Source organism: Pagrus pagrus, assembly GCF_965226575.1.
Source record: "Pagrus pagrus genome assembly, chromosome: 21".
NCBI lineage: Eukaryota > Metazoa > Chordata > Actinopteri > Spariformes > Sparidae > Pagrus > Pagrus pagrus.
Window position 1 is genome coordinate 23,989,076 of NC_140208.1, and position 15,572 is coordinate 24,004,647.

Here is a 15,572-nt window from a genome sequence, read left to right on the forward strand (position 1 = left end):
CACTGATGCAAAACTGTGAGAGCCTCAAGAAACCAAAAAATATAAATGACCGTTTTTTCTTCAAGGTGGAAACAGTGATTCACAGAGTGGATTATGTATGCTGTAGCAGACAGGGAATGCTATTTCATTTCAGTTGGACTTTAAGACACTATTAAATGTTTATGGGACCCTCAAGTACAACGGTGAATGAAAAATCTAATTATGCAGTCTCAGTACAGTTGAGGCTACACTTGTTGTCCACAGTATGAAAGGCATCAAACAGCCCATAAAGTTTAACTGTAAAAGCAGATGTTACATTTTATTCACAGATTTAAATGCAGGTTTTACAATCATTCTGAGTGTGTCAGAAACAAGTTGGCTTTTCAGTTTGTGCAGCGTCCTTACTGTGGTCAGCGACCGCCGAGTGCTGTGTGTTCAGCACTGACACCTGCAATAGTACAATCTGATGCAGAAAGCAACACAAATGACATGTTTTTGCATTAAATCAACAAGAATGCTGTCAAGTAACATGACAAATAATAAAACAGAACAGTAATATTTCATTATACATTAACACAGTTCTGCTTATCCAGGTTCCACACTGAACAGATCTTCTGTTTATGGCCACGGGCTTCAACAAAGCACTTCAGAGTCCCTGATTTGCGTTAGCTGAATTGATGCTGTTGGGAGCATGGTGAAGCCGTTTACCGACACAAGACATAAGCTACACTCAATGTTACGAGTGATGCTGGGAGTTAAACAGAAGGTAGCGCACCACTGTGAATGGAGAGCCACAGTGGCCAAAGAAAAGTACATGGAGCGACCATCCTCCAGATGATTTATGATTTAATTGTATTGGACAAATAATGTGATAACATTAAACATGAAGTGCTGTATTGAACCGTGTTCAAAATATTGTTCTTTTTTTATATATATATATTTGATCTCGACTGTGGAAGAAAAAAACTAATCTTCTCCAGAATCAATTAGTTTTTTTGAGATTTAAGACGGTAGCCGTGCCTGTGTGTTTGGCTCTTAAGCTTTCCTGTTCAGACAGGAACAACAAGTAATCAACTTTCACAATATTTTGGGAAACAGACAGTGCAGAAACATGGTCCTGATGCTTAAACCTGGTGCAAAGGTGCACTCACACAGCTGTGAGGCTAAGAACGTCAGTCCTCAAGGGGACAACACAGAGCTACTCGGAGCATTACCACGACCACAGTAGTAAACAAACATGGCGTGTGGAGGAATGTGTACTGCTGTACCTACTGCACAGAAGAAAAAAGAAACAGATGAGGAAAGAAGAGGTGACAGAGTCAAATACACCTATGCATACGAACATGCTCAGCTAGAGATTCATCAAACTGGTTAGCCGTGGTTGTTTTGAGCGGGAATGAACCTAAGCAGGTGTCAGCTTTCTCTTGTTGGTTCGTGCCATAGTGCACGCAAGCACTCAGACTGCAGCTTGCATTGGGCTACAATTTGCAGGTGACACTCCGATGTTGTGTTTCTTTAGCGTACTCATGAGGACCATGTTGCTGCTCTTAAACGCTTTCTTGCTGCAAGTGAATTGAAAAGATTGATGTCGCCCTGTCGAGTAGATATGAGGCTAAAGCTAGCAGCTGGCTGGCTTAGCTTAGCATAAAAACTGGAAACATGGATAAAGAGTTAGCCCTGCTCTGTCCAGCTATACATGCATATACATGTTATATCTCATTTGTTTAAACTGTACAACACTGAACTGAAAACCCCAGGGAAGAGATTTCATAGGGTTAATATGAAGCTACAGCTGACAGCTGGCTGGAAACATGGGTAGTGAGTTAGCCTGGCTCTGTCCAGTTAACACATTGTAGCTCTTTATTTTAATCCACACAAACACTGAAGTGGAAAAACCCATGGTGGCAACAAAACTGTAGGAAGTCACTACTCCCAGCTAAAATATAGTCCGCCTCATCACAGACTAAGCAAACGCGACATAATGAGCTTTAGGGGTCCTGAAAGGTGTTTTTTTTAAACCTTTGAACAGAGTAAGGCTAACTGTTTCCAGTGTTTATGCTAAGCTAACCGGCTGCTGGCTGAGGCTTTATTATCTAACAGACACAGGAGTGGTTTCAATTTTACAAATCTCACAAAGCAAGAAAGTGTGTAACCGTGTTTCCCCAAAAAATTACAATTTCTTTAAGCTTTCTTGGTCAGGTAGAAACAACGACACTCAACTTTTTACAAGCGCTTAACAAAAAACAATGGGGGAAAACATATTGCACCATGTATGAAAAAAGGAAGAGTGAAACAAAAATACATGTTAAATTCTTTTTCTGCTACTATTCTGTACAGTCGTATGTAGTTAAAGATCAGTCTGGCGTGTTGTGTTTATACAGTGGATATAAGAAAATCTAGTAATACTATGGTGACGCTTCACAAGGCAGGATCAGTCTGTTCCAGATGTTACTATGAACCTCAAAGACAGGAGTGGCTAAAAATAGTTCCCCCAGTCTGATTCTGCTTTGCAAACACCTAATATGGTACATTGGTATATACACAAACACACATATGTATATATGACAACAGCAATATGTGCACACATACAGATTCTCTCCAGTCTCGAGGCACTCCCTATAGTTAGGTTAGGTGGTGTTAGTTGACAAAAATCTCAGTATTTTCAATCCGTCTAACTATCAGAATCATCTATGTGATTAAAAATAGCCATCCATTGTAAATTCCTCGGAAGACGTCTTAAAAAGCGGCACGTTGTCCATTCAAAAAAATAACGTTCCCTCTTCTCTAGTGTTTGGTTTGGGAGTCCCTCTGTCCAGAGACGGTCCTCAGGAGTCTGTGAGAGACTTAAGTCTGCATCCCTGCTAGTGCTTCCATGTGTTCGTGTTTGCTGTGAAGGTTTCCCCAAGTCTGTGCTTCTCTTTCTTTGTCCTCCCTCCATCTGATGCTCCTTTACAGAGTCTGTCAAGATAAGGACAAGTGCAAGAGGAACCTCTCCCGCCTCCTCCAAACTTAACAAAGTAAAGGGGGAAAAAAACAGGCTGTGTAATAGCGAGTCTCCAGAGGGGTCAAAGGTCATATTTTCTCATCGGTCATCTCCAGGAACTGGGCGTACACATCTCTGGAACACTCCCCTTTCTGGTTGAACAGAAACTTGTAGTAGCTGCCATCAGCACAAATGGCTGCATGGTGAAAGGAAATGAGAGCAGAGAACACATCTGTCAGCAAACTCAGGCCAGACACAGAACCTGACAATTCTATTGTTGTTTTATGATAAGAAAGAGCAAATAAAACAAAAAACAAGACAATGTTTTTGGGTCCCATTGCAGACAACATAATCCACACCACTTCTCTTTGCCCCCACTGTATCAGAAGCATGACACCTGCACTGCTGGATCCCCACATGTGAAACAACACTTTTGGATTTGAAGGTTTGACTGATGCAGCTTCACTTTGCCAAAAACAGAAAACCAAAAGCAAAATCTTTCTCTTTCAGTTTTCACTTTCAGTTCAGTATGCAGTAAGAGCATTGTCTGCAGGGTTAAGGAACAGGGACATCATCTTCTCTAAGCCTGCACCAGTTCTCAACAATTCATTTGATGAGTTCAATGTTACAAATACTGGTTGAAATGATGGCCACAACTACCAAGACAAGATATCCCATGACCTACAGCAATCCTGATAATGTCGACCACGATACAGACTGACGCCATGAGTAATCTGTGGATAGCCTCTGACTCTGATCAGTAAGAGTGACAAGATAAGACAGTCTAGTATCCTGAACAAACCAAACTCACCTATGACAGCATTGGGCTCTGTTCCAAAGGCACACACACAAGGAGAGCCTGAGGGGACCTGGAACTTGGAGAAGCTCCATTTGGAACTGAAGTATTTGGGAAGAAAGCTGGCTGATGCCAAACTGCAGAGAGACGGAAACAATCCATCAGGAAACAAAGTCTAATTAATTTCTTAATATCAACATATTTTTTTATCTTAATGCAGATGGAGCTCCTGCTTCATTGGTATGCAGTAGACAGCTCTGACATCACTTGTATAGAATACAAGCAAAAGGCGGAGACTAACCTCGACTGTTTGTTCCTTTTGGGGTCCTCTGCAGCGAAGATGTGCACTGTGCCATGATCACTGGACACACAGATGAGGGACGCATCCTGGTTGAAATTGATGCTGGAAAAAAAAAAAAAAGACAGAGGCGATGGAACTGATGAGAGCAAGAAAACTACAAGCATTCATGAGCTCAGTCATGTACAACTGAAACTCTTCCAGATGAGGACACAGGATAAAAGATGAGATTTAGAAGCCATCTTCTCAACACAGTGACATCACACACCTTTTATATGAAAGGTCGATCACAATCCATAAATCCTGCTCTTCCCATTCTCACACATACTTGAATACGATGAATGTGTTACATTCAATTTTCATTAGGTCACCATATAAGGACTTCCTGTAGTGACATTACGTCAGCCATGCACTGTAACTCTGGAGTTCTGGAGGAGCTGTATGTGTCAACACAAATGTCTGCATTATTTGCCACGGACTTTACCCTGCCAGCTCCCTGGTCCTCAGTCCAGGTGAGCCACAATGTGTGAACAGAGCAGATAATTGTCCCAAGTGAATTCACTGTGAGTGAGTCGGATTGTAGACGACGTGTAATCCTCTGTGTTGGTGCTGGTTTAATCAGCTGTAACACATACACAAACGTACACTGGGCCATGAGAAAATGGCGTTGCTCATCATTTTGCAACACCTAGAATATTTCCCTGCTGGGTCTCTCACACTTCCATATACTATTGCGGATATGTCCAAATACATGTAGCCATCATTATGGAGAAATCCTTCCCAGGCGCCGCCCCTTGCCCAAACCATACGGAGTGTTTCCAACATGAGTGAACACTCTGGACACGGATAATTTCCTGAGGTGTGCTGCGTGTGTGAACAAGCAAATGTGGACAATACCCTGATCTGATTCTCTGGTTTCTCACACACTTGACAAATTAAAAAGGAGGAGTGGAGACGAAGAAAAGCTGCTCTTAGACTGTGGTCTAACTTTGCATGTCTAATGTAGCAAGTCACAGTGCAGTTACAATATGTCAATACACTCATGGAAAGAGCCAACACTCTGCTGAGGGCTTCAGGACAACAACTGTCTGGAAGCACACAGCCTGCTCTGCCTTTTTGTTGTGGACAACTCTGCAAATGTTTTTAGCATCTTCTCCGTCAACATCAGTTATACCTCCGCGTTAATGTTTTTCATCTAATGTCATAGACATGAACAAAAGGACGGACCTATTGCAATGCTATTAGGTAAACAGGATTGTTGCTCAGTACTCACCAGTAAATGTTAGCTGTCTGAGAGCCTCGTCTTAGCTCCTGTATGAGCTGACCTGCAGATGTGTCGAAAATTCTAATGAGAGTCCCCTGTGGAAACACAAAGTGGATTAGTCACAAGTCAACGACACAACCACTGAAGAAGAAGTGTTCCCACATGCAAAGTTATTTTTTGTGAAATGACTTCAGTCCTGGCATGACTTACTTTCTCTGATGCAGTAGCTATCCTCGTCCCCTGCAGATTTAAAGCGATGCAGCACAGCGCCCCCTCATGGGCGGGGATATCCACTGGGGGCTTCTCTGTGTTGGCCAAGTCTACAATCTGCACATGACCCGAGTGAGTCCCAGGGAACGCCAACAGAGAGTTGTTGCTGTTGGGACACAGCACACACAGACCTGAGGAGAACAAGGGACAAGGTTGGTTAATATGTAAAGATGTGTCACATGTATACAGACTCTATTTATGGCTGCAGACTGCAGACTACAACTTAAAATAATGTTGCATGGGTGGCACAAGTTTGCTGCACTCTCCGAAAAGTCTGAGTGGTTCAAGAGGTTAAGTGAGTGCATGGAGCAGAACGGGCTGATTTAAAGTCTTTCAGCTGGAACAGAGTTGACTGACCTTTGGGGTTGTAGCAGGTCTCAAACACATGCAGCTGATGGGGGTTGTGAGTGAAGGTGAAGACTTTGATCATTGAGTCCAGGACCACCACAATCCTGAGCACAAAGGAGAATCAACACACAGGCTAAAGTTTTAACTAATTATCCAGAGGTGCAATACTAATCTGACACTACCAGTGATAAACCAGAGGCCCTCAACTGACAATGAGTCAGAGAGTATGGCTGCATCATCAGCGCAGAACTGCTGTGCGATTAAGTTGAGAAACATTTTGAAGGGGAGATGCAAGCCTGAAACTCAATATTCTGGTATTGCCTGAAGAGGAACCTCCCCTCCACTCACGCAGTACACAAGCCTTATGTTGCAACCATCATACATGATGAAACAAATTAAACCAGCAAAATGACAGACTAGACAACCCCTGAACAGATGACACAGCTTTACTAAATTGGCTTTAAATCCATTTCAGCTTTTAGGGGCAGGAGTTTTTCACCTGTCCCGCCGAAGCTTCACTGCTTTGACTTCTGTTGAGAACTCGATCTCAATGACTGTCTTCTTCTTCAGGTCATCCCAGATCATCACTAGAATACAAACAGAAACAATGATTCAACAGTCACATGAATAAAATGGGCCATGTGTGGTTCACAATGTTCAACACAGCCTTTTAAATAGCACATAGAGGACAATATAATAGTAAAGTATGACTGAAAACAAGTGGGGATGATATGACCGAATCATTCATTATCATGTCACATCGCTACAGTAATTCCCAGCAGTATACAAGTAATTCAAAATGATACAATAAATTAAATTAGCACACTCTGGACCCAAATATGCAGCATAAAATGAACAGATGGATTAACCATCATTAAACATAATTGATTCATTGCCATTTTGCCGAAAATGACCTTTCTCATTATGCGCTCACATTATAGCTAACAGTGCTGACAGTGTTCGCTGCATGTCTGATGCTGCCGACTGAAACTCCACACAAAAAATGATTGAACAGTCCTGCAGCACAACCCACTGTCACAACACACCTGCTGTTAGTTTATAGTGTGTGTAACGTCTCCCAAGGGCCAGCAATCACATGCAACATTTAATAAATAACATTTCAACCCTCAGGAGGCAAAATTAAGGTTTGTAATCAAAGTCAAGGCATGTTAAACCTTCTCCAGCCTTTTTCTTGTGGAAACTTAATGGTTTCTAACCATTTTCAAGAGGTACAGATACCATGCAAATGGAACTACAAGTAATAATTTAACAGAACAGAGGCAGAAGTCCAGTGCAAACAATACAGTTGATGTTGGGGGAAAAATACACATTATCAACATCGCTAACTGAAGAAGACAAAACATACCTTTGTTGGTTGGGTACTTGGGTTTCTTTCCTCCTCCCACTAGTGCTAAATAGTTACACCTGAACAGCATCTCCACGTGGCCGACCCCGCCCTCCAGGAACTCTGAAAGTCAACATCATCAGAAGTGAGCACCAGTAAGAAGTACAACTGTTCATTGCTATAAGAAAAGGATGCAGGCCTTATCATCATGGCTGACTGTAAACTGGACCTCAAAGGACGTTTGCACTCTGCTTACTCATCTCTAATGGCTCAGCTCTCCACAACAGACCACAAAGCATTCCTCACAATCACACTGCCCCCCCTCCATGTACAGCACGCAGACAGAACACCAGCAGGACAGAAACTACTATGTGCAACAAAGACAGTCATCACAGAACTGCACATAGATTGGCACAGAATTTAAAGAAGAGGCCGATCTTGGTCCTGTGAACAACTACTTGGTCAGCTCCGGGCCTACTGCAGTCCAGTCCTGTGAGTTAGAGAAGTAACTCTGGAGCAAGTCATGTGCCGAGTCACATTCTCAGTCATGTTTGCGGGGGAAGCTTCCTCTTATATCCCTCCATATTTAAGGAGCTGCAGTTGTGCCACAGTACTTAGTTCCTGAAGCAGAATTGGCTGGTTTGACTTTGCAGTCATAAGCCAAATAGCTTTCAACAAGGACTTACTGGTCAGCCCCTGAGCATTCCTTTATTATCACATCCAGGATGGAAAATTTAAAACTGTTTCCTGTATGAATTGTATGCAAAGTCATTTGTCAACGGCGCTGGGTGGCAATACTTTTGAAAATAACTTACATTACAAGATTACTGCCCTTTAAAAGTAACTTATTACGTGCTAACATTACCTACTGAGAAAGGTAACTCGTTAGAGTAATACTGCCTTACCAGAAATGAAAACCACTTTACAATCTCTTGTGCACCTTGCTGCTTATATTGTCCAGATGATTCCCGTCTTCCTTCAAACATATTGACTCTACCGACATTAAATAGCATATTCCACGACCCATAGTCATTAACCCTGCAGGCTAATAGTTACAGGAATGACAGACGTAATATCTCCTTCACAGCTCTTTACTTATCGTTATATTTGATATAAAAACATCAAATTGAGTGAGTACAAGGACACATATAGCCCATCAAGTTCAAACAACGTATAATGTTTTTACTGCCATGAAAAAGGTTTAATTATTTGAAGTGCACATAAGTAAAGATAATCTGACGGTACCTTACAGATAGCACGATCAGACAGCCAATTTATCTGAGACAAGAAAACACAGGCTTGTACAGCCTACACTGCTTCATGTTTCAACATGCGACTAATGAATCAGACACTGCCTTCTCTGCTCTGGCTCTTGCTAACTGTGTTCCACCTGCACACTGACACAATACAGTCAAACTTAAACAGCCAAATGCATCTGGGATAAAATGATTGTTGGTTGCAGAACTAATGTGTTATATGCTCTAACATTCAGTTTCAACTGTGCTCTGAATGACATTAGTTCATCATGGAAAATGACTTAGCTAATCGATATCACAATATACTAGTAATTAGTGTGTTTAGTTTAAAAATTGTTGTTCTATTTTTTATCAATAGCCAACACAGGAACAGGTAGCACCCAGGCAACTTGTGTTTTCTTTATCATTTGTGTTTTGCCTTCTAACAGGCTTTAATGAATGAAGGTGTGACTGACAAGACTCAGCTGATTAACACACTTTCATTTGTCACAGGTTTACCTTAGCACCAATTAAATACATCAGTATGTTTCAACTGAACCTGCATGCATGTTTCCACCCTACTAATCAAATCTACAACCAGCTCCACATTCTAATCTTAAATGTCAGCAGAGCGCCTTACCTTGTTTCTCCTTCTCCTTAAGAGGATCTGTGTTGTAGACACGAAATCCATTTTCCATTCCACAGGCAAAGCATCCTACAGAGACACAGAGATGAAACAGCTATCAGAGATGGATCACTCTGTGAAGAGAGGGGCCTTTTCACAATTATCTTCCAAGAGGAATCTCGCAAACACCCTCAGCCTTTACAGTCTTGATGACACATAGTATGAGGAGTGGGGGAGCTCATTTCAGAGGACCAACTGGCCTTGTACAGTGATAAAGACAAGTTAACAAATAAAGAGCTGACACGGATCAAGCGACAAATGATTAACCTGTGACAAAACGTTGACATGATGTCTGTATAGCTCGTTCTCTCAGGGGTCATGTGAGGTCTCTGATCACTGGACCATCACTATACTGTCCACCTAAACTACCCTCAGTCCTGACAAACGGAGCTGGCACCAATAATTTCATTAAATTATATGAATGTTAAGTTAGATCAATTAAGAATACTTTAACTTTACGGCCTGTGTAAATATGTGTGGGTGTGGAGCGTAGCAGCAGTTGAAGTCCGTGTGTCACAATGTAGTTACGTATCAACAAAATATATATTTACTTCTGTAAACTGGCAACCTTAAAAATGACAATACGTACGTTGGGGTAGCTAATATAACATTAGCACAATATTGCGACAACACTGTCAAACTTAGCTTAGCAAGCTGTTACCTAGCTAACGCTAGCAGTCTCGCAGTTGTAGTAACTGACAACGTTAACCATGGGAGCCGAAGGAAACTCAGCTAACATTAGCTTTTAGATTACGTTCACCTACATCTGCTGCTGCTTACACGTCGTTCCTTTTTGAGTGCTTAAACTTGAACAACGTGTTTGTGAGTAACTTAGCACACTTGTCATGTTGACCTAAAATTTGCTGGTAAGCTGAAAACAAAAAGGCTAAGTTAAATATTAGCTTTAGCTTGCTAGCTACGCCGACTAGCCAGCTGAAGCTAATATAGACTTAACGATTGGTACTTTGAGTAAACGCTTGACAACTGGGCAACAGCAGTATTTTCGTTAAATAATTTCAAGCACAGAACACGTAAAGCTGTCGTTGTTAGATAATGTTATGTTTAATTTATGCCAGGTCAAGACATGGGTTTAGCAACGTTAGCTTAGCATCCACGACGCTGCCAATATCCATTTAGTGAGAGAAAAATATGACAGCGCCACTTCTTACCGTGATCCTGGTTAAATCCAGCATAAAGGAGGCCATTCCCGTGAGGATTAGACGGTAGTAAATTCATTATTATAACAGAACAATGCCAAATAACGTTAACAAGTAAGCTAATCCAAAAGCTGCTGCCTGAACAGCTAACCAGCCACCATTCCTCCGGAGTGTGCTGGGCAGAGAGAAGGAAAAACAACTGAGGCTGGTTCCTGCTTGGACAGAGAGCTGTCACCAGTCAAGACCAGGGGGAGTTTTCATTCAACTTTGTTAATGTATTTTAGCAAATATTTAATGCTAGAATAATTTAATTAACAACTTCATTAATGGCTTTAACTAAAAATAAACACAGCTCAATACTGAAACAAGCACTGATCAAAGCAGAGGTGTAATCACCAGACTACGACTTCAACAGTCGTTGTCCATTATTAGATTGTTGATCTGAGCCAGTGGTGGCTCTTGATGTGTCTTATCATTGTCGGTCACGGGAACACGCTAGTTTGGCAGCTGAAGTTATGTGGGGAATCACCCAAATTTCTCTGAAAGGCTATTGTACAGATTGCAACAATACAAGTTTGCTGTTCACGTAGCCCCAGTGGCCTAATGGATAAGGCACTGGCCTCCTAAGCCAGGGATTGTGGGTTCGAGTCCCATCTGGGGTGAACAGTTTTGTGACTTCAGTGAGGCTGATTAATATGCAGGAGGAAAAAATACAAACATTAACCACAATGAATTTATTATAATTTTTACAATAGGTAAAAGGTACAAACGTTTCCACAAGTGTTACATACAATATACATATTACAATACAGAACAATTTCATGTCCCCAATTCAAAAGCTCTGAGCACATTATCAATACCAATTACTTGAATGGTTGATAAATTAACGTCTGAAATGTGTTGGTTTTTAAAAAAAACAAGCTGATGTCGAGCTAATGAAATTGACTGATTTTGTGAAGACAAATGATAATTTGGAAAGGCATGTAATGCATTATAGACTGTGTTGTTTTAAATAATACATTTTTCCATTGTTGAAAACTTAAGAAAGTTAAATTTCTGTGCCAAGTTCTCCTCAACATTTACAGAGGAAACATCAGAATGGTATGGTTTTGTGCACTGTACAGGACAGGAAGGCTCTACAGTGAATGATTAAAACCGGCCAGAGCATAAAAATAAAGATTGATTGATTGATTGAACATCACTGGTAGCCCTCTACAGAGCATCAGTGATATCAGTCATGTGTCTGCACAGAGCCCAAAGATACTAAAAGACAACACCCACCCAGTCACAGTCTGTTCACTCTGCTGCCATCTGACAACAGATCCAGAAGTATCTGCTGCTGTACCACCAGACTACAGAGCAGCTTCACTCCTCAGACTGTGAGACTCCTGAACTCCACACTCCACTATAAAAAATGTCTATATTCTTTTGTGTAGTATACAGGAACTACAACTTGCAATTAGGAAAATTAAATTAACCTTTTCAGTAGACCCTATTCAACATAAACAGGTGTACCTAATAACAGTAAAGGTCGCTCCATTACATCGAAGTGAAAACTACACCTGTGAGGCAGCGTCGCATCACCCCACTGTCACACCTGATCTAAATTATTGATGTAATTTATTACACCTGTGCTTTCCCTGCTATGACTGAAATACTATGGCATGCAGAAGCCCATAATGGCTGTCGATTAGATTTTTTTAATGGCATTATCTTGAGATCACAAGTTAATTATGAAGTTATCTCGAGGTTAACAAAGATGGTTAGCTTGTGATAGTGTGTTACTCTGTCTTATTATCTCAAGAAAACAAGCGTTGTTATCTTGAGATAATGATAAATATGCCATGTGCATGCCTTGGTGGTCTTGTGACAAGTGTAGCAACTGATTTAAGCAAACATTTTCAGATCAAGGAGTACCCATGAGTGATCAATGCATCAGATTTAACATCAATCTTATGTAACCATATACATACTTTAATAGCATATAGACCCTTTGTCATATGTGTTTTGTAACTACTCCATGAAGAAGTTGATGGTCAAGGGCTTCTTAATTATGTGATACAATGTGATTGGAACAAGAATATGGGATTTATTGTACATGGCATTTAGTATCTATTGCATTTTGTTCTGTTCAATCTATTCCCAGGGACTACGCTTATAGCTCAATCTGGTAAAAAGCATGTCTTCTTAACTTTCGAGATTGTTTTTTTATTTCTGACAAAAGATTAATTGAGTTGTCGGTAAAGCACAAGCGCAACTAGCACTGTAAGATGAATATATATTCATATATATGTGGATATATGTCACTGTTTTGGATCATTCATTAGGCCAAGGTGACACCTGCAATATGCTTAGCACCTGTCTGATGCTATGTAGCTAATACTTGTTAAAATTTTATTTTGAGGACTGTGAATCAGTGGTGTTTCCAGCAATGGTTTGGTGTTGTTTCATCGAGCAGCAGTAGAGTGCATCCTTACCTTTGGAATAACTGTAAGACGGTTGAATAAGGTGGTGCACGCTGCATCAAAAACCGCTGGGTGTGACCATCCGCCTGTAGCAGACATCTACAATGTAAGATTACAAAGAAAGGGCCTTAAGGTTTTAAAGGACTCCCACCCAGCTAACAGCCTTTTTAATTTTCTGCCTCTTACAAAAGGCTGAAAAGTATTCAGACAAGAGCAACCAGATTTCAGAAAAGCAAATATCCTGAAGCTGTCCACCTTCTTAATACTCTTAACTCTCCCCTGGAGGATACTGGAAGTGTCCCTTTATTGTGCATGCAATGCAAGAGGGTGAAGGATTACATAAACTTGACGAACAGAGGCTCAGTGAGCCAGTTTCTGCAGAATTACCTGAAAGTAAGTTGCACAACAGCTTATTTACAGAGATGTTTCTGTGAGTTCAACCACAGCACTTCATTCTCACTCATCATCAAATATTAATGTTTGTCATAAGAAAATTGAAACCAAAACCCGCCTCTTGCTCCTGTTCCCTGCAGAAGAACCAGTTGGAGTATCGATGCGTGTCGTGTCGTACTCAGGAGTCATCGCAGCAGTGGTCGTTTGTGAGTCTGCCAAAGTGAGTAACATCATCCATCAGTAAAGTGCAGTCAAGTGTTAAACTCAACAGTCTCTGTCTTCCTCTGTGAAGTCATTATCTGACCCTCTGTCACGCCTTTGCTAGGATCCCAGATACAGACACCAACTGGCAGAATTAAGCTGTTTATTAGAAGTTGTGAGGTGAGGGAAAGGGGGAGCGATGGGCTGGAGAGTGGGTCCAGGGGGAAGACAGCGGCTGGGGGGCTGGAGGTGATGGCTGGGGTGGCAGGCAGACTGGGAGTCAAGAGGACAGGCTGTTGGGCAGGCAGGAAGGCAGGCTGGCAGGCAGGCAGGCGGGGCAGGAACTGCAGCAGGGAAAGGCAGCAGTTAGAATAAGTACAAAAAACTTTCTATCAGAAATTCTGAGGCTTGGCTTGGCTAGAACGCGACCACGACAAACCGTGTGGACTGAATGACGATCCGGCAGAGACTGACGGTTGAGGCAGGACTGAAGTGCCGACTGGGTGATGAGCTGATGGGAATCAGGTTGCTTGATTGCAGCAGCAGGGCAGGTGTGGAGTGGGAGGCAGGCAGGTCCAGGAGAGGTGACAGAGTGCAAGGGGGAGGGGGAAGGAGACATAGACATACAAACAGATAGAGCGACAAAACAAAACAGACCAACATGCAACACAAACTGTCAGGGCGCTGGCCTTGTGACACCCTCTTCCTCCATCTCTTTCCTGTCAACAGTGTATTGATCATCCAGCTGTAGAGATTCAGAGTCAGATGACCTGAGGAAGTTGGAAGTTCACGTTGATTTATCAGGGGAGCTAGTACTGAATTTTGACTCCAACATCATTGAACAGGTGAAGATGAGGCTCAGCTTAACAGCTCTGTTTTTTGGATATACTCTGATCCTAGAGCAACGATTTGAGCCTGTCAAATATACAGGACCTGCAGTCAAGAAATGTGTTATAGCTGTTATTAAACTATATCATTTTGCCTATAAGAATCATTGTCTTTTTTCAGTTTGGTATTATTATTATTATTATTATTATTATTATATTATAGTAGTAAGACTGAATATGACTATAATCACCCCAAACCTTATATCAGAATCAGAATCAGAAATACTTTATTGATCTCTGAAGGGAAATTGGCTCCATTACAGCTGCTTCCATTCAAAGTCCAGAAATATGCATAATAATAATAATGATAATAATAAAATAATAATAATAATAATAACTATATATAAGCAAGAACAACAAAAACAGAACAAAAATACAAGAAATGTAGATTCTATTATATATATCCATATATACAGTGTAATAAATAATGCTGCAGTTGAAAATATATGGGTTATTGCACATTGTTTGTCTTAATTATTGCACATTAGAGAGAAGTGTCCAGAGTCCTCCTATTGACTCAGAGTGTCTGACACTCAGAGAGAGAAGTTGAACAGTTTGATGGCCACAGGCAGGAATGATTTCCTGTGGCGCTCTGCGGTGCATCTTGGTGGGATCAGTCTAGTACTGAATGTACTCCTGTGGCTGACCACCACGTCATGGAGTGGATGGGAGCCATTGTCCAAGATGACATGTAACTAGGACAGCATCCTCCTCTCTGACACCACCGTCAGAGTCCAGCTCCACTCCCACAACATCACTGGCCTTGCGGATCAGTCTGTTCAGTCTATATATAATCTATACATGTGTGTATGTACGTTTATATGTAAATGTATGTACATATGTGTTTATATATCTATCTATCTATATGTATATATATTTATATGCTATTGTTTTTTTTCTTTTCTCCCTCTCTCATGCTCTCTCTCTTTCTCTCTCACCCCTCTTCTCCTTTACGCTCCCCTCACTCAGAGGCCATACTCCCGACTGCACACATTAATACATGACACCGTCACTCATACAAATATCCAAACAAACATACACATTCTGTATACTCTACCTGATCGCTATAGTCACTCCTTCTGGACACTCACCACATTATGTTTAACTGTTTGTTATTGTCTGTATCCTCTGACCATCATTGACCACTTAGTCCCTCGTTGTCGTTTCATATTTTTTCCTTTTCTCTTTGTTTTTGTTCTTCTGTCTGCACTGGTTTTTCTTGTAAACTTTATCACCACTAAAAAAAGAAAAAAGTGTAGTAACTGT

At 41.2% G+C, this 15,572-nt stretch overlaps 1 protein-coding gene and 1 long non-coding RNA gene across 2 annotated transcripts in view; one reads left to right on the forward strand and one right to left on the reverse strand.

The window, feature by feature from the left end:
* Positions 1 to 266: 266 nt before the first annotated feature.
* wdr45b (WD repeat domain 45B) lies at positions 267 to 10,773 on the reverse strand. The gene is made up of 10 exons (XM_084343330.1): positions 10,373 to 10,773; positions 9,159 to 9,233; positions 7,305 to 7,406; positions 6,438 to 6,525; positions 5,948 to 6,042; positions 5,531 to 5,721; positions 5,330 to 5,415; positions 4,060 to 4,161; positions 3,774 to 3,895; positions 267 to 3,158 (listed from the first exon to the last, which is right to left on the reverse strand). The coding sequence occupies exons 1-10, from the start codon at positions 10,437 to 10,439 to the stop codon at positions 3,052 to 3,054; spliced, it is 1,035 nt and encodes a 344-aa protein (XP_084199456.1). The 5' UTR covers positions 10,440 to 10,773; the 3' UTR covers positions 267 to 3,051.
* LOC311251054 overlaps positions 9,937 to 15,572 on the forward strand; it is a 6,629-nt gene continuing 993 nt past the window's right edge. The window contains exons 1-3 of the long non-coding RNA XR_014621348.1: positions 9,937 to 10,025; positions 13,359 to 13,438; positions 14,149 to 14,264. This is a non-coding gene — a long non-coding RNA (uncharacterized lncRNA). The remainder of the gene's footprint in view (positions 10,026 to 13,358; positions 13,439 to 14,148; positions 14,265 to 15,572) is intronic.